General features: G+C 39.3%; 8 protein-coding genes and 2 non-coding genes across 10 annotated transcripts; 5 read left to right on the forward strand and 5 right to left on the reverse strand.

Moving 5' to 3' along the window:
• The first annotated feature begins 287 nt into the window (after window positions 1–287).
• Window positions 288–382, forward strand: V1514DRAFT_t101. Its single transcript has one exon. It is a non-coding gene; the product is annotated as a tRNA-Ser (tRNA).
• A 253-nt stretch (window positions 383–635) lies between these two features.
• V1514DRAFT_337530 (uncharacterized protein) lies at window positions 636–1,260 on the reverse strand. The gene has a single exon (XM_066928691.1). It carries the CDS (start codon window positions 1,174–1,176, stop codon window positions 826–828), a length of 351 nt encoding a protein of 116 aa, XP_066781107.1. The 5' UTR covers window positions 1,177–1,260; the 3' UTR covers window positions 636–825.
• Window positions 940–1,676, reverse strand: V1514DRAFT_337531 (uncharacterized protein; the record flags this gene model as incomplete). Its single annotated transcript, XM_066928692.1, has 1 exon — window positions 940–1,676. A coding segment is annotated over one exon (281 nt), but the record flags the coding sequence as incomplete, so codon positions are not given.
• A 1,971-nt stretch (window positions 1,677–3,647) lies between these two features.
• On the forward strand, window positions 3,648–5,328 carry V1514DRAFT_322321 (uncharacterized protein; the record flags this gene model as incomplete). Its single annotated transcript, XM_066926109.1, has 3 exons — window positions 3,648–3,728; window positions 3,787–4,035; window positions 4,090–5,328. The coding sequence occupies 3 exons, from the start codon at window positions 3,648–3,650 to the stop codon at window positions 5,326–5,328; spliced, it is 1,569 nt and encodes a 522-aa protein (XP_066781109.1).
• A 1,114-nt stretch (window positions 5,329–6,442) lies between these two features.
• On the reverse strand, window positions 6,443–6,537 carry V1514DRAFT_t102. Its single transcript has one exon. It is a non-coding gene; the product is annotated as a tRNA-Ser (tRNA).
• Window positions 6,538–7,126: 589 nt separating this feature from the next.
• V1514DRAFT_285785 (fungal-specific transcription factor domain-containing protein) lies at window positions 7,127–10,221 on the forward strand (the record flags this gene model as incomplete). Its single annotated transcript, XM_066925181.1, has 4 exons — window positions 7,127–7,370; window positions 7,764–8,841; window positions 8,910–9,039; window positions 9,085–10,221. 4 exons carry the CDS (start codon window positions 7,127–7,129, stop codon window positions 10,219–10,221), a joined length of 2,589 nt encoding a protein of 862 aa, XP_066781110.1.
• V1514DRAFT_337541 (galactose mutarotase-like domain-containing protein) lies at window positions 10,209–11,491 on the reverse strand. Its single transcript, XM_066928693.1, has one exon. The coding sequence runs from the start codon at window positions 11,379–11,381 to the stop codon at window positions 10,299–10,301; it is 1,083 nt and encodes a 360-aa protein (XP_066781111.1). The 5' UTR covers window positions 11,382–11,491; the 3' UTR covers window positions 10,209–10,298.
• A 418-nt stretch (window positions 11,492–11,909) lies between these two features.
• On the reverse strand, window positions 11,910–13,094 carry V1514DRAFT_337544 (dienelactone hydrolase). The gene has a single exon (XM_066928694.1). It carries the CDS (start codon window positions 12,753–12,755, stop codon window positions 12,012–12,014), a length of 744 nt encoding a protein of 247 aa, XP_066781112.1. The 5' UTR covers window positions 12,756–13,094; the 3' UTR covers window positions 11,910–12,011.
• On the forward strand, window positions 12,957–14,394 carry V1514DRAFT_197895 (glycosyltransferase family 2 protein). Its single transcript, XM_066924651.1, has 7 exons — window positions 12,957–13,210; window positions 13,269–13,315; window positions 13,370–13,504; window positions 13,603–13,678; window positions 13,734–13,924; window positions 13,987–14,056; window positions 14,110–14,394. The coding sequence occupies exons 1-7, from the start codon at window positions 13,157–13,159 to the stop codon at window positions 14,257–14,259; spliced, it is 723 nt and encodes a 240-aa protein (XP_066781113.1). The 5' UTR covers window positions 12,957–13,156; the 3' UTR covers window positions 14,260–14,394.
• On the forward strand, window positions 14,302–18,115 carry V1514DRAFT_197989 (RIC1-domain-containing protein). Its single transcript, XM_066924652.1, has 6 exons — window positions 14,302–14,726; window positions 14,792–15,090; window positions 15,154–15,391; window positions 15,442–15,638; window positions 15,700–16,411; window positions 16,461–18,115. The coding sequence occupies exons 1-6, from the start codon at window positions 14,529–14,531 to the stop codon at window positions 17,736–17,738; spliced, it is 2,922 nt and encodes a 973-aa protein (XP_066781114.1). The 5' UTR covers window positions 14,302–14,528; the 3' UTR covers window positions 17,739–18,115.
• The last annotated feature ends 772 nt before the right edge of the window (window positions 18,116–18,887 follow it).

Raw genomic sequence — 18,887 nt, forward strand, 5'->3', positions numbered from 1 at the left:
CGGCGCTATTGTGATTTTATCTATGGTACTTTTGTTTTAATTTTATAATGTTTTATTAAGTGGCAAACCGAAAAGGGTTTAAAAATACAATTTCAACATATATGAACGACGACGAACGCCTTGCAATTCACATATTTCATATTTCACCAAATCAATTCATAAGTGGATCCATCTTATTATATTCTATTGTGAAAAAAAAAAAAAAAAAAAAAAATACAAGGCCCTTAGTTTTTGTCATTACATGTCTATTCAGTTTGACTAAATAGTTTTAAATTTTGCAGTATTAAGGCACTATGGCCGAGTGGTTAAGGCGAAAGACTCGAATATTATGTCCGATATCTTTTCTCGTTTCGAGGCGCAGGTTCGAGTCCTGCTGGTGTCGTTTTATTTTTTTACTTTGTACATTTAAAACGTGAACTGCTATTATATCTGTTAAAAAGTAAGTAATTTTTTTGTACAAGTTATCAAATGGATGCTTAACAACTTAGTTTTCATGTTATCACTATAAAGTGGTGGAGTACATCCTCGGGGATGCTCGACAACTTCGTCTTAATATTATCTATCAATAAACAGAGATTTTGTCATTGTGATAAAATTCCTTTATTAATTTTTGTTTCCCCTCGTCGGTTTTTAAGGTTATTCGTTGGTTTTTGTTTTGTTTTAGTTTCAATTTTGCTTGTCACTATTTAGTGACGCGTTTGGGACACTCAATTATTTTGGGAAAAATTCCCACCTCTAGTTTATGTAGTTTAGTGAAAACGGTACTCGCCTGAGACCGTTCAGCACGGTCACTTGAATAAATGTATACTGATTTCAACCGAAAAACTAGTGGACAATAACAGAAACTAAAATATAACTTAAATATATATATATATATACAAAGCAAACAAGAAAATGGTTGATATATCTGATGCAGCTGGAAGAGGGCAAAACCAGCAAGACCAAGAAGGATATGATATTGTCGTTGCATGCTCTTCGATAGTTATAGGTGATCAGCACGAAAAGTGTTAATGACTTCAGCAGTAATGAGATCAAAACTGCTGAAGAAACATTATTTTGCACAGTAAAGAACAAAATAAAAAGAAAGTGTGTATGTATAGTACATACGAGTGGTGGCCAGTCCAAGAGACAGTTTTTTATGTGATAAATATCTAAAATTATTCGTAATTTTTTCATGCACAAAATGTTGTGGATTCAATGTACATATCAGAAAAATATTTAATAAGTGAAATAAACCTAGTATCATTACGTTGAATGGGCTATTCGAGAAATAAATGTGCAGTTAGCACAAATAGATAAGCCAACTCATTTGTTTCAACACTGAAGTTCATCTATGGGGTGTTTATGCATATAGCAATAAAGATAAATAGATAAGCGTAATAAGTGAAAATGCCTTTATGAATGAATAAAAAGATTATCCAGGCACATACAGTAAGACAACAGGAACCAATACAAAAAATTACATTCAACCCAAAAGACTGGCAGACAAGTAAAACCAATCTCAGGCAAAATATCACTGAAAAAGATCGTAGCATAATAACGTATTGAACAAAAAAGTCAAAGCGCAAGAAAACAGAACGGAAAGAAATGGAGCGAAACAGAACTGAGCAAAACAAATAATAAAAAAAACTATGGCAATAAGGCCTCAGGCTCGATACTGAAAACTTCCGGCACATTTTCATAGGCGTGTGAACCCTCCCCCCGAAGGCACACCTACTATTATCCGCAAAGTTCTTAAAATGATGTGCAGCAATTGCAATTTCTTTTTTATCACTTCGATCGATTGAGACAAAAGTGACATGTCATCTCGGGAACGCACTTATCTAGCAATGCCATGGTTCAGTTCGAAGCGCGTAATTGTTTGACAATATAACTAAAACAAAAAAATTGACAAATCAAAAATTCACTAATAATCAAAAAATATATTTAAATTTTCAAAAATACATGTCTTTCACCAGATCGTTTGTGTTGGCAGTGTCGTGCTGCGTTATGGTTGTGTGGAGAAATGTAGATTTAATGTTTATATGCTCCGGCCGGATTTGAATGCGCGGTTTACTACTGTTTCCATGGCAACCCAGGTAGGACCGGTCCTTTGCATCAACTATAATTGTATTAATTTATTCAAATATATACGCGATAATATATTTATTCAAAACCAAAATCAAGAACGTGCTTCCATAGCTATCCCAAACTTGAAGTTCTATATATAAATTGCATTATGTTTTGATTTAACTTCATTCCCCCGACCTCGACCCCAACTCGACTACCACCATCTCGAGAGTTGAACAACTGTCTAGTTGGCATTTTTATACCCTGGTTTGCAGTGTAATTCTGCGGTTAAGGACCGTGCAAAGGAATGCCGCACAGTAACTGAACACTGCTTTTAGTGTGAACTTGCTTACATTTTGGATGTTTCAGCGTGTTTTGTTACTGGAATTATTTGGCGTGTTTGTCGTAATTATTGTATTCTTTTTGAGGCTACGCCTCACACGCAACGTAGTTGGCCAAAGCCGGAGAGAAGGACATGGAAATAGAAAAATGTATTTGTAAGACGATGTATAATAATGTGAAGACGGTTGTTAAAACCAAGACAAGACAGGAAACCCACTTGGCAGCCAAGAAGATTGATTTTCAAATCGTATCTTCTCATGCAAAACAAATTTAAAAAAAAAATTAAAAATATTAAAGTATAGCTAAAGTTGGGGGCTACAAAGTTACGGTTTTGTTTTTTTTTTTTGCTATTGATTTTTCCCAAATCTGAGGTTAAGACGTTAAATTTATTACATGTAGTACAGATCTTTGTATGTCGTGTTTTTTTTTATATTGCGTATTTTGTATCATGTATTTACCGTCTTATTATATATCTATCACAACATAGGAAAGGCTAGAGTGAGCCAAAAGAAAAGATTTGTCAAGAAGAGCTCTACAATAATATACCAAATACATCATAACTTTATAGTTCTATATGGACTTAAACTAAAGAATTAATATAACAATATTTTAAATGCAAAAAATTAAATAAGAGTTTTCCTAACAGCATGTGGTTCAAAAACTTGATGTCGGCTATCGCCTCAAAATAACTAGAAATTCAAATCGGAACTGTGTTTTTACACTCTTAACTATTTTTATTCATTTCATTTAGAGTGTAAAACCTATTTTTTTAGAAAAGAAAAACAAAATTGACTGACTGACAATTGATATATTAATTAATTTGCGAGTCAATAAATGTTAACTAGCGGATGACACGTTTGATGATATACGTTTCAGGTGAACGCAGTAATCGTAGTTAAATATTTCCCGTCAAAGTTCGTAAAGGAATGCCTGTAAAAGAAACGTTTCTCTAGTATGCCCATTTTTTCATCCCCATTAAAACTAACTGGTTTGGCATACAGTTATTGTATTTATCTATATTAATAAATTACAATTAAAAGGCTGCGAATTCCCGTATACGCTCGGGTAATAAAAATGAATGAATGGCATTGTGCGCGTTTGCAAATCGGCTGGAAGCAAAACGTGTAAACAAACAACGTGACAACGCAATAAAGAAATTGTGTAACGTCTCTCTTTCTTCTTCTTCATCATCCAAGTTTAGTTCACATTACGTTCACACAGTCACAGACCAGCAGCGTAATCTTACATTAAACAATATGGTCAAAGTGTTTCCAACTCCTATTTTGCCTGAAAAAATGGAAGCGGCCAAATGCGCTCCATTCAGCAAGTCGGAGACAGTACGTCAGGCACCTTGCTTTATTCTGTAATTATATATAACTAACTCGTTTGTTTTAGAATAAAACAGAAAAACAGGTTAAGCAGTCTCCAGAGAAAAACAGTCATTTGCAATGCAAAAAGCAAATGCTGTCCAATTTGGACAAAGAGCTGTTTGATTTGCGACGCAAAGTTACACAGTTGCATATTAGAGAAGGACGGCTACGTTATGAAGTGGACGTAGCATTGCATCCAAAACCAAAGCCGCAGCCTCGTGACAGTAGCAATATATTTACTAGGCTGTTTAGTTGGCTCAACCCATTCAAACACGTAATGGCATTATTCGTCCATGTCGTGATAACATTAACTAACTTGTTGACTTAGAAACCCACTACCAAAGCCGACAACGTCGCAAAGCCTTCGTCATTGGACGAAGAAATGAAGAAGGAGGTTCATTCAAAACTTGTCGAATACAAGAATGAATTGACGAGGCTGTACGTCATGATCGCAGACAAAGCAAGTTTGTTCTATGCTCTCTATGAGGAGTGGGATTGTGAATGGAAAGACGAAGAATGCCTTGACGTTTGCAACAAAATTTTCAAGATTCCTTGCGCACACGAGGACACATTGCAACAATTGCAAAACCCAACCACGGTGAACATTGGCTTTTTGCCCTCAACTGCTGATTGCACTGAAACTAGTGCAACCCCTCGCGTACACGAGGAGCCGCAATCGCGACGGTCGCAGCCATCATCAAAGGCTGAAATTTGCTTTCTGCCATTACTCGCCGATGGTACTGAAACTAGTGCAATCTCTCGCGTACACGAGGAGCCGCGAATGCAACAACAGCAGCAACCAAGAAATGTTTGCACTGAATTTTTGCCATTACTCGCCGATTGTACTGAACCTAGTGCAATCCCTTGCAAACACGAGGAGCCGCGAATGCAACAACAGCAGCCATTATCAAAGGCTGTACCATTAATCGCTGATTGGGCTGACAGTAGTCCAATCCCTCGCGCATTCGAGGAGCCGCGTTCACAACCAGAAAAACAACAGCAACAACCAAACAATAACGACTCTCTATCATATGATAGCGTGGTCGAAGCAAAAAATTGGATTTTGATTGATTTAGTGCGTGAGTGCGACCGGACGTACAAGAAGTTTGCGCGTTCGGACGGGTCTACATGCGATAGATTAGATGTGTTTTTAGCGCGAATAGAACCCCGACTTGGTGGATTGCCGCCGTTGGTTAGAGAGTTTGTGCTGAACGACATAGCATATTATGATTGCATTTCATTATGGGATTACGCACACCTTGGACTCGTTTTGGACATGTATGTGACCCGTCTGTTGTGGCAATTTAAAATAGAGACTAGAAAATTGATGCAAAAGTGGGGTGATTTAGAAAGTTCAGAGATGGATTGTTATAATAATGAGGCCGGCCAAGATGCGCGCAGAATTACCCGTGCGGTGATGTGCAAAGTAATGAAATTGACCTTGTTTGAAGATGTTGTCAGGCTTAAGAAGGTCAAGCCAGACGTCAAGGGGCGAACGAAACCTTCAAGGATACCGGTACCAAGTCGGGCTAATTCTGCAATCAATGGGCTTCATCGGCCGCATTGAGAATACCTCAAACTTTAGTTTATTGTTTATTGTTTATTGTTTTTTTTTTATTTTTTATATACCTTATGTTTCTATTTCTGTTTCTGTTTCTGTTTCTGATTTTTTTTTTATATATCATTATGCTCTTTGTTCCCCCGTGGAATCCCCCCCAGAGAGAAACCCTGCATTTTTATTTTTTTTTCTTTTTTTAAAATTTCTTGTTTAATGAAATATTCTGAAGGTTTGTTTGTTTGTTGAATAAATTGTATCATTAAAAAAAAATTGTAGTTATAGTGAGTGACTCGATAAACGAGAGATGTTTTAATTTTGAGTGTTATTAAGATTTCCCATAATAGTTTGCATAACAAATTGAATATGTCAGTTATTGATTGATCGCCATCTTGATTCCTTCTAGATTAGCCATTTTTAAAAAAAATTGTCTTCTTCCCTTTGACTAAACGAAACGCGTGTTCAACATCAAAGTACATTGTTGTAATTGTTGCAGTCGGGTAGTATGTTTTTAAGTAATGCAGAATGTATATTGATTAATTGATTAATTTTGTTTAATTGACGCTATATAATTATAGAATTATTATATGTATTTTTAAATACAGGAACTTGGTTTTTTGTAATTTGTTCAACTCTTTCGTGATATGTCAAATTGTCGAATATTACTATAACGTTTCGGTTTTGGATTGTGACGCTTGATGATTAAATGACATTTACTTGACTCTTCAAATTTCCTTCTTTTATTTCTTTGATTTTTTTTGTGAAATGCTAGTTTTATATTTTTATTAATATGTTCGTTGGGAGATATTCTGTGTCTATCACTCAATCAATCTTGGAGGTCGACACTACGACGACCGCGAATTTCACTTACTAAATTAAGTGACTACGCACTCTATTGAGTAAGTGCACTATTTATAGTTGGACCACATCCTCGGGGATGCTGGACAACTTGGTCATATTGTCAATAAACGGAGATTTTGTCGAGGATGTACTCCAACAGCCGATCAATCCATATATTTTAACAACAATAGTAAAAATATAAATTATTTTGAACTTTTATGATTAAAAGTTCGCTCGATCACTTCATATAATTTTAAAAAATCTTTAAACCGTCGCAAAAAAAAAACGACACCAGCAGGACTCGAACCTGCGCCTCGAAACGAGAAAAGATATCGGACATAATATTCGAGTCTTTCGCCTTAACCACTCGGCCATAGTGCCTTTTTTAATGTGTAATGGAAAAGGCTGTAAGCTTCTAAAACCAACAGGGTAACTTGGGTTTAGGGTTATTTGTTTAGTACGGTTATTTTTTAAGGACGTTCCGTCCATCTTCATCTTAGTTTCTTTTGTACTTCAGACTTCTTTTAATATAAATCATCGATCATGTCCTGTGTAGTCTAGTCACATGTCAGGTGATTGTAGACTGCAACCCTTGTAGACTCGATTCTTAATTTACATAATTACTTTGACTCGATTCATTATCTCGTGACTAATCGGTCTACGGACACGCTCATAGATGTTCTATACAATGTTATATAACCAGAGATTATGTTTTTAATTTCAATGCTTCATTTATCAGAATACACTGATAGCTGGAAAAGAAATATATTTTATCTATAACCATGCACCAAATCCTGTTTGTAGAATAATAATAGTGGTGGCTACAAATGTCACGCCACATTTCACGTGGTCGCAATTACAGTCGCGATCTTGGGTTTCAGGACAATCCTGACATTAATCTGCCTTTTTGTCGTCGCTGAACCGTGAGCCTTGTAGGTATCTTATATAGCAACCTTTCGCAGATGATCCAATGGCCGATTCAGCCACTGGTTTAGTGAAGTCCGATAAAAAGTTCAAATGCCTTCATCCCGGCTGTGGCAAGACTTTTAACCGCAAGGACTATCTTGCACGTCATTCTGCCAATCATCTCGAGGTTCGACCGTTCCAATGTCCGATATGTTCATTACACTTTGCGCGTCAGGACTTGCTTGATAAGCACATGTTTACCAAGGCTCATGAAAAACGCCAGAAGCGGGAGCAGATGAACCAACTCAGTGGCGGCTCGATTATCCCTCAATTCAAGCACGATCCTTTCCATAATCAGCGGTCACTTGACCTTGCTCCTCTTTCCGAAGACAGCAACTCTCAGCCAACAGCGAACACTGCAATCGTGTCTCATTCACCTCAGATTACATCGCTCAACTGCTACATCCCCGCCTTGCCTTCGCCGCAGATTGCTCTGAGATTATCATCAAACCCTGCGTCGCTTCCCCCTCTTCTTTCTACTCCACCAGCCGTGTTTGGTGTTCAGCAACAGTTGCAGCACCTTCATCCACCTACGTCGGCTGAAACACCGCCATCTCATATACTCCCGTCTCCTAACTTACAGACATCTGTGCCTTCACTGCCGTTAAAACTTATTTATGATAATTCGACCACCCGTCCAGAGACTGTCAGTCCGTCATCTCAAACTGTACTTTATAAGAACTCGTCTGATATACATTCGAATGGTTCCGTCACTTCGCCATCCACGCAGCAATCCCGATCATCTCAACAACACAGATACGATCTCGATTATCCTTCAACAGACACTTGGGCTCCATTTTCACTTGATTCGTTTGATATTTCAATTTCGGATCACTATACTTGGCTTTTTGGTACTGATTTTTGGACCGATTCACCGCCGAAGAGTTTTCCTGGAGCCGACGGAAATGAGTGGGAAAATAGGCAGGAACACGATTTTTTACCTCCCATTTATGATGTTGCTCCTTCGTTAAACCCATCCGCTTTTCCTTCTTCTTTTATTACACAGTCATTGGCTAAACGCGAAGAAAATGTGGACAATCAACAATCGCCTGTTCAATATGAAAATCGACGAATCTCAGTCGATAAAAAGTCTGAGTTTGTCTCTGAAAATCATTCTTTTGACGGCTTATTGAATTTGCGGAGAAATGAACGACATTCCACGATCGAAGACAAAGGCATCAATTCTGAGACATTTCTAAAAATGATTGACGTGCTCAAACCCATTCCCGAAATAAATGCTAAAAATGCTTATTTTTCTCTCGTTTCTATGAAGACATATTTGAATTTATATTGGGAACATTTTGATACTTTATATCCAATTTTGCATCGTCCCACATTTGATCCCTCGGTTACTGAACCCGCTTTGTTGGTTTCGATTGTTACGATTGGTATGGCATATTCTCCTGACAGAGAGATCTCAAATCTGGCAATTGCGATTCACCGAAAATTTAGAAACATCATCTTTTTGATGATTGAAGATCAGCCGCAGGTTCAACTTTGGGTACATCAGACTTTACTTTTAACAAATTATTTTGACAAGATGCTTGGAAGCACGGTGCAATATGACATGTCCCAGTTTTTTCACGGAACAAACATCGCTTTAATGCACTTTTCTGGTTACTTGAAGGGACTCTCTGAACCTCAAATCGTGAAGACTGAGGATTCTGTGCAAGCTGATAAGCAATGGCATGAGTGGGTATGGTATGAAATGACGAAACGGTAAGCATGAACCTCGACATTTTTTTTTTTTTAATCTGTTTCATGTTTTGTATTACTAATCTATGTAGGACTGCTTTTTTTGCATTTATATGCGATACCCAACATGCCACCTTATTCCGTCATTCGCCTATTTTGTCAGCATTTGAGGTCAGGTTGGAATTGCCGTCATCAGATGCTTGCTGGGCGGCAGCTGATGGTGTCGAATTTTTTGAGGCATGGAAGGAGCAAACGCGATTGGCACAGATTGGACTAACACAATGGAGGGCATCTGAAAACAAAATTGCGTCAAATCCGGAAGAAAAAAAAATCAATGGGCCGTCAGCTGCCGGTACAACTCAAGAAGGTCAATGGCCATCGTTTTTATATTCGCTTAAACGTTTGATACGGCAATCTCGTGAAGATCAAAAAGAATTTCAGCTTGCCACCTTCTCACAATTTTCTTGCCTGATTTTGCTTCATGGATTGCTTTCAGTTTGCTGGGATATGCAATGGAGAGGACTACTTGACATGGGTATTGTTTCTAAACGAAGAATGACTGAATTTAAGAACCGACTGGAGTCATCATTTGATAATTGGAAGGACTATTTTGACTATCAGCTTTCCAAATCAAACCTGCCTCCAATCACGTCGACCGTAGTAATTCCGCGGAATGATCAGCGGGTCGATACCGGATCGTTTGCGAATATTGGTGACTCACAATTCATGAATGATTATTACAACAATTCACCATTACTGTGTTCGAATTGGGCAATGTTTCAGCTCGGACTCATGGCTTTGCATGTTGACACGATGACTTTAAGAATAAATGCTGGTTCGCCCAACGTATTGGGCCGAAAGATTCGAGCTGTTGACCGTGAAAATTGCAAGAAAGCAATTCGAGCATGGGCACGTTCTGATGATGGCCGATTGGCGACATGGCATTCGGTTCAATTTATGTGGAGAATTGCGGAGAATGAATCGTTACTGGATCAAGCAGTTCATATTCCATGGGGGGTTTATCTTGCTACGCTAACGATATGGTCTTACGAAGTATGCCAGGAAGATGACGCCGTACCTCCACCGGTAAAGCCACATCCGGAATGGAACAACAAGAGGTATCGTTCTGGGAATGGTCGAAATATTGAGTACGAATCAGCCAAGCATGATGCGGTAACGTATCTGCGACAAATGAACTCCAATAACGAGTTCGCGCCGCGTCCAGATGTGCAGGTGAAAATTGATGAACAAGAAGCCAATAACAATAACAATAACAATAACAACAGGCATCAGCTTGTTATTGGATTAATAGCATATTCGACTTCGTTGCTGATGCATATTAAATGGGGATTTGTTATTCGGGGCTATGAAGTTTTGAACAACATGTTGAGAGAGTATGATTAGTGCGTTTGTATTTCTAGGGTTTCTAAGGTTCCTTCATTTATTTTTCAATTATTTTTTGTACATATCAAAATGTAAAATTAGATGTAAAGTTCATATTTGGTCTTGCTCCCATAAACCTGATTCTTGCCAAGGATCCATTGTGCTTGCCATTCTGGCCTGTTAATCGCGTCCACGTACCTTGAGCTTTCGAGGCATAACCCGGAATGGTGAGGATACTCGGGAGTGTTTACAAATCGACCAGTATAAAACTGGAACGCGGGCTCGGTGGTGTGACCAACAAGATTAATTTTGGTCTGATCAGAATACACATGGGCCATTTGCCTGAATGGAAGGTTTCTGGTATCAAGTTTGGTTGTGTCAACGTCGGAGAAGACAAAGCAGTCGTCAACGTCAGGAACCGTGCCGGCCGGGCCAAAAGTAAATGTAGTATTGTTGATGCCAGGATATGGCTTGATTGCACCGGTGGGAATGAGATTACTATCGACCACGAGCGAGTCTGTAGCGCCAAGTGTGACCTGGACGCCTTCAATCGTTGGCTTCGCGCCAACGTTGTAGTATGCATGATTTGTTAGGTTGAGGATGGTATGGTCAATTCCATCAGGACCAACGAGTCGGGCCTCATATTCAAAGTTGAGGGTCGCACCGCCGTCTCGATCTTCAAGCCAGTACGAGACAGCAAGGTCGAGGTCGCCGGGGTAGTTCTCTTCGAGGTGGGTAGACAAGTATGAGAATTTCAACTTTGCGGACGAAGACGTGGTCGTGGGTGGCGATGTAAGCACTTCGACATGAGGTCCTGTAAAATTAACCTTGTCAAAGCCGCGGAGACCACCATGCAACGAATTAAGCCCGTTGTTGGCCGCAAGCTGGTATTCAACGCCGTCAAGCACGAATTTGGCATCGCGCACGCGGTTGGCGACCCGGCCGGCCAGTGCGCCGAAATACGGGTTATCAGTCCTGGTACGATACTCATCACCAGTTTGAAATCCAAGCGTGACGTTCTTGAACGAATTGTCGGCCTGCTTGATTGCGAATTCAACCAACGTGGCACCGCGGTTGATGAAAGCAGCCCGTACGAGGCCGTTGGGCGACCGTATTGTGTGCTTCTTGTTTTCTCTGTCGGCGGAATCAAAATCTAAGGACAGGGTATAGGTGTCTGCCATGGCTAATATCTAAACAAAATGCGGAGTTGAGTGGGGAACATGTTGAGTTTATATATTATTAGTATTTGCATCATGATTATCCATAAAGGCCGTTTGAATTAGCCGCAAGCGCGTCGGGATATATATATTATCAGTTTTAGCCGCAAGCGCGACCGGAAACTGCGCAGAAAGGAACCGTTCAAGGAGGATATATAGGTGACGACGACGTTGTGATATTTTCTGAATCCTGTGGTGTTGCAATTATGTTGGATGTAACTATCAATACTCCATCCAGATCGCATCTAGTCTTCCTACTTTATGTGCAGTCATGTAGTCTGACATCCTTAAGTATAAATACTATCAAAAAAACCTGGAGTACATCAAGAACGAAACAAAAATAGGGGGGGGGGGAGTCAAAGAGAATAATGATATTCCGGCTAAACCTCTATAAATACGGCAGTAATTCCTTGATGGATCTTTCTGCTTCTCGTCAGTATTTTTACGCCACTAAATTCGATAACCATAACTTATCCATTCAAGGTATTTGAATTTTATGTTTTTATTTACTTGTTGAAAAATATATTGCCTCTATTCAAGATATAATACCATACTTTTATAATCTACTCATTTACAAGAAGTAGCTTATTCTATCTATTTCTTCGCAAACCGCGCGAACCACGTCAAGGCCTGCTCAAAGGCCTGTTCCTGTGCCCAAATGACCTCGGCATCTTCAAGATCACCTCTAACCGCAAAGCCATGCGTGACACCAGAGTAGAGGGACAAAAAGTAAGTCGCCTTGATGTCGATCAATATCTGCTCTGACAAGTGCCGCTTCTCTGCCGGGAAAATATGGTCGGTCTCTGCGGCAGCAATCGACAACGGACCCTTGATTGCCTTGAGCTCATCCTCAGTGATGAGAGATGGATGGGCCACGAAGCCAGAGTTAATTCTGCCTTCACCGAGAAGCCTGACCACGTACTTGGCACCAAAGCAGTAACCCACAGCGTGAATTTCGGTCACAGATGGATACGACGCCTTGATAAGGTCGAATGCCTTGTTAATCACCGGTTCGGTATGTTCAATATCATGAGACTTGAGCCAGTTCAACAGGTCCCAATCGGCTGGATTAGGATACGGGGCAGGATCATCATTAAACAAGTCCGGAACGAGAGTAAGAAAGCCCCTACCAGCAAACTGATCCGCGATGAGCTTGTGGTTTGTGATTGGCAGTCCAAAGATGTCGGTTAAGTACAGAATCGCTTTCGTAGCCGATTTGCCGGCTGCTGGTTCGGCCACATAGATGGGGGTTCCGGCGAATGTCGTAAACTCTCCAGCGGGCGTTCCGCCGTAGACATAGCCTTTGCGACAGCAATCTCCTGGTGCATTCGAAGCCATTGATGATAATAACTATATGATGAATGAAAGTGAAACTGGTGGGAAACGGGTTCCTTTTATGTTGTAAATTAATTGGTCACTGTCGCACGGTCCCCCTGGTCGTGTTCGTCATATGCACGGCTGGCTGGCTATCCAGCCAAGTCCAAAAGCTTCCAACGCTCAATTGATGCCTATTTTTTTAAGAAAAAGAATAATTGAAATTACTTCAAATATTCTCAAATAGTCGAATATGTGAGTCTTCAATTTCACTTTTTCAATATTTATGAAATATTCAAGCCATTTTTGCAATGTACAAATAGTCCCGATAACACAAAAATTAGGTTTTTCCGATAACGTGCTTCGATTAGGTCGCCGTAACTATGACCCGTTCATCACCTTAACATGTGCAGCGGTGATTGACAATGAGCTTCAATAGCAAGTACTCAGTCATTTTACCAACATATAACGAGCGGAAAGTGAGTAAACTTCGTTGCAAGATCGTGGTTGATAATAAATATATTGACAAGGGACCAGAACCTACCGATTGTTACCTGGCTATTGGCGACAACGTTCAATCAGCAGTGAGTCCACAATATACAGCTTACATAGTAGATCAAGATTTTTAAACAGAGCAGTGATCTTGACTGGGAGCTGATAATTGTCGATGATGCATCCCCAGACGATACCCAAGACATTGCTCAACAGCTCATAAACGCATATGGTCCGGAGAGGATCCAACTGCGTGCCAGGGAAGCCAAGTTAGGACTGGGGTATGTGATTAAACATTCGCATTATTATTATTATTATTATTATTATTATTATTATTATTATTATTATTATTATTATTTTCTATGCTAATTATTAACAGAACTGCGTACGTTTACGGACTTCAGTTCGCTTCTGGTGACTTTATAATTATCATGGACGCCGATCTTTCACATCACGTATGGAATATGCAACGATATTAACTTTGCTGGTTTGCTCACACATTTATGGCAGCCCAAATTTATTCCCCAATTTATTGGCCTTCAACAGGCTGAAAACCTTGACATTGTAACCGGAACAAGATTTAGGAAAGACGGTGGAGTTTATGGATGGAGTTTAAAACGAAAGATCATTTCCGCAGGTGCAAATTTACTTGCGTCTTGGCTATTGAGTCCCGGCGTGTCTGATGCCACGGGATCGTTTCGGTATTTTAGTTTTTTTTTTTTTGGTGCTTGTCGCGTTTCTCATTGCTAACAGATACCTACAGGCTTTACCGGCGGTCGGTGTTTGACAGTCTTGTGAATGAATCCACAAGTAAAGGATACGCTTTTCAAATGGCAAGTAGCTACTGCTAACTAAACAGAGCTGCGACTAACCGCAGATACTACAGGAAGTGATTGCGCTGGCGCGAATAAAAAACTATGGCATAGGTGAGGTTCCAATCACATATGTCGACAGGTTATACGGAGAAAGTAAACTCGGCTTGGACGAGGTGTTGGAATATTTAAAAGGCCTTGTCGGGGTTTGGTGGCGGATATAGCCAATAAAAGTACTGGTTACGTAAGCTATGACTGATCAAATTAATGAGTCGGCCATAATAACGCACGTTGGGTTGGCTAGTTGCATTCATTGCACGACCGTGGCAATACCGCAAGTAGACTCTGTTTTTGTACTTTAGAATTCATTCGACGGCTCGTGAAGGAGTCTGTCGTCGATATATATATGCAAGACTGCTACTCCATCCAGGTTTTTTAACCGATATCTCCAGAGCCAGACTACGTTCACCGCGAAACTTAATGCACTAGCCAAATGTACTGGCCTGTGTCTACCCCGAGGATTTTCTCCTTGTCACAGCCTGTGATTGCTTCGAAAATCTCCAGTGAGACGTCCACGCCTGAATCTGCAAATGGAGTTGCCAATGAGCCCATTGTCGCCATTAAGCTTACGCGAACCGGTGTTCTTCTTGGAGTCATAACTTCCAATGCGCTTCATGTTTTCCAGAACAGGGTCAGTAATTTTTTTTTTGGCAGTTTTCTTGGTATGATTTGTTCTTGACTAACACTGGGGTTTAGCCGATGTGTCCCGTTGCGGTCGTGGTTCGTTCTGCGCATTCAATTCAGACCTATGGGAAAAATGTCAATCTGCTGATTCGCCCAGACAATCAAGTATTTGTCGTGCAAACTTCAAGCAATTATTTTCTTACCTACGTCTTGCATGCTTCGCCTACCGAAAACGAGCGTGTGGCTAAATTTAGTTTTAACACTACTGCAGGGATTCCTTATGTTTTGCCTGGACCTGGCGAAGAGCTAGGTGTCTTGGGTCATAACTTGCGTTTCAGAATGGTCATCAAAGTAGATGCCGGTATTGAAAGGTAAAGAATTTTGATTAAACTCAGATTTACACAATCAATTTTTAATGCTTACACGATTAACAGTGCGGTAGCCTTAGAGGATGAATTAGTTGTGCTAACCACCACTCCACCGGCGGCTCAACTTATTCGATGGACACCTGATGCAAAAGGTGGGCCCCAAACTAGAACAGAACTTTTATCACATTTAGAATGGTTTAATCTGAGAGAGACCATAACCACAGTTGTATGGGAGCACGCTATGGGGATATACGGTTGGATAAGTAGCGGCGGCAAAGGTTGGGCAGTCATAAAACATTCACAGGTATGATTGTAACCTCAATTTTTGTTTTATAATACTAATAATCATTCGAGGCAATACCGTTATCACCAAATCCCGATCGACAGCCTCAAAAAATAAAACTATTTTCAGGCAATTGTTTCCACAATCCCCAACACCTGGGGAATCATTTAAGCCCTATTGATCGACGCAAATCAGTCGATGAAAGCGAAGTTGTTTGCAGCATTGCCATAAACTCTAGATTTAGCCTGATTAGCGTGGGCACTTATGGGTTTGTATCCTAACCATAACTATATCGAAAAAAAAAAAGTAGTTACTAACTATTGTACCAGTGGGTCAATTCATATATATAATGTCAAGGACTATGCCGGACATATTCCGTTGTTAAAGACAATAAATCGACCATACCTTAGTTTTGGGAGACCAACAGTACTGACATGGTCGCCAGACGGATATTCACTATTCGCGGGTTACGAGGGTGGTTGGGCAATGTTTTCAGTATTTGGCAAGCCAGTTGCTGATTCAGTTCTTTCTGAAGACGTTAATGTACCAAATGAAGAATGGCTTGCTGGAATTATAAACGCAGTGTGGCTACCTAGCGGTAATGAAATTTTGCTTGTTCCAAGTAGCGGACACAATATTTGGTCATTAGAACTCGCACGCTGGAGTTTAACAGGAAGTTATAACTGGGATAATCTCGCCCGAACATTATTGGTTACCAATGAAAAATTATTGCTTTATCGTGGGCATGATCAATCAGATTTGACTACGATATCACATGAAGCAATTTTATGGCAAGAAATTGCAATTCCGTACTCATATCTGTCTCAAAATTGGCCAATTTATCATGCTTGTCTTTCAGGCGATGGAAGATATATAGCTATTGCAGGCAAGAAAGGGCTGGGACACTATAGTATATATACTGGACGTTGGAAATTTTTTGTCAATGAACATATGGAGTCGGAATTTTTTATTCATGGGGGAATGATCTGGTTTGAAAATAACTTAATTGCTGCAGTTGACACCGACAGAGGCACGCACGAGGTATGAAAACTTTTATGCAGTTATTATGAAATTTATTAATTTGCGATAGATTCGATTATATTCTCGTGAGAGAGAACTTGACAGTGCATTTGTTTTACATGTGCAACAAATTTCTTCATCCATAATATTAATGTCACTTGTGGGTGATTCGTTACTGGTTTACACGTACAATAATACGCTATATCAATTTGTGATTTATAGTAATACTTTCCAAGTTGGGTTGGAATTAGTAGGACAGATTTCGTTTTCAGGGATTGTTCATGCTCCAGCAAGGGTTCGAGCGATAAATTGGATTTTACCGGTTGATCAGGCTAAAAATGGAAATCCTATTGATGATATCTCGTGTGCTACCATAGTGTTTTTAATTGATGGCAAGTTGGTCATGTTATATCGCTTGACAAATGAAGACGAAGTCAATTACGAAATGAAAGTTCTTTTACAAAATGTTGAATTTTTCAGCATCGTGAATGTCGGAATTTTGAAAAACAGCATTTGGGGATTTGATGGGTCGGATGTGGTGATTTGGCTTAGTTCCATGTTGAAATTTCATTCTAAATCAGATTCTATTCCGGAACCAATCAGAATTTCAGTAGAATTTTATCCGTTATCATTTCTGTTTGCGAAAGGAATCATAATTGGGCTTGAATCCAACCTGGTACACAGAAGAAATGTGACGTTTACTTATTCTTCTCAGACCACGAGGACGCATCTATTTATTCACCACATCTTGAGATATTATCTTACCCAAAATCAGGAAGATGAAGCATTAAAAATTGCGGATTCATACAAACATTTGGAATATTTTGGACACGCATTAGAAGTTATGCTTCATGATGTTCTTGATGAAGAAGCAGACCATCCACCAGCTCCTGAGCAAGCAATATTACCTCGAGTTATTAAATTTCTTAATAATTTTCCTGAAATACTGGACGTTATTGTTGGCTGCACTCGGAAGACGGAAGTGGCATCTTGGAATACGCTGTTTAATATTGTAGGATCACCAAAAGATTTGTTTGAAAAATGTATGAGCCAGGGTCGATTAAAAACTGCTGGTGGTTATCTTCTTATTCTCCACACGATGGAACAACTTGAAGATTCATCACAGGACATGATTCGTCTTTTTTCAGCTGCAGTTGAATCTCAAGACTGGGATCTCTGCAAGGAATTGGCTCGGTTTTTGGTGGCGTTGGATAGTTCTGGAAATACGCTTCGAGAAGCGCTGAAACACGTAAAGATACTGGTAAATCGGTGGAATGGCGCTGAACCTTTAGACTTCAACAAACAATTTATCATTGCTGCTTCAACATTTGCCAACGAGGGTGGTTAAAATTGTATCGTTGGTTAATCTTAACCACTTCATAATTTTGGTGATTTATGCATCGACAAGGGAGTAAGTAGTGTATAACGGGAATTATTGTTCTATTAATTTGATAACCTTACTGTACATTAATCAAAAGTAACAAAAATTACTCGACTGAAAGTTTTTTAAGCGCGACTGTGGTAAGAAAGATTATATAAAACTATATACATATTCTATTCAACATATAAGCAACAACAGAATCGGGTTTAAATAATGAAACATACGCAATTTCGTGTTAAATAACTGACTTCCTCGAACTATACTAGTGAATTGCAAACATTATTGACAATCATCGACACCAGATTATTTGCTTTCATCCCATAATTTTTTTTTTTGATGTAGCAAATTTTAGTGACCTTTGTTTGAATGTTTGCTTGTAGCAGTTTCCACTTTATCACCGGTTGTGTGGTGTTATCATTAAGTGCCTCGATTACTTTCTGCTCGAAATGTGTCAATTAACGCAAGTGTAAAGTTTCTGCACATTAGCCATAAAATCAAAGATTGTAGTATAGAATCAAGGTTCGCTTTATTCTTTTTCTGCCTCTCTCACGTTCACGGAAAGTTCACAACTTTTTAAGTGTCATCTGGAAAGAAATATTCGCAATCAGCAACCTAAAAGATGTAAACAAAACAAAGCAAAGTTATACAGAAAGAGCGATGGCCCGTAGATAACTTATAAGATATAAATAAAATCAATAACTAACTACTATTCTTTATAAATCAGCCTTTTATTTTGTGACATGTACACAAATGACACATATTGTAACATATATTGTGACAGGTGTATAATCTACATAGATCAAAATGACTTTGAAATGAAGTAACAAATATAAATATATTATATATATATATGTAGACGGTTGATCTGAGGTCAATAATTATCAGGGCAACCATAATCACCTATATATAGCTATTAAATGTAAGTATTCTTTGTTATCTCATGTACCGCCTTGGTATGAACTTCGCTTTGGTTTAACATAGCAACTCGAGCCTGCCTATTCACTGGCGTCATCCCGGATTTGCCCATGTTCAATTTACTAAAACTATATATATAACTTGGCCCGGTAATTATTAAAAAAATAAAATAAAAAAATTGGTGATTACATCTTCCGCAAG

This window comes from Lipomyces japonicus (assembly GCF_038497905.1).
Source record: "Lipomyces japonicus strain CBS 7319 unplaced genomic scaffold V1514scaffold_61, whole genome shotgun sequence".
Classification (NCBI taxonomy): domain Eukaryota; kingdom Fungi; phylum Ascomycota; class Lipomycetes; order Lipomycetales; family Lipomycetaceae; genus Lipomyces; species Lipomyces japonicus.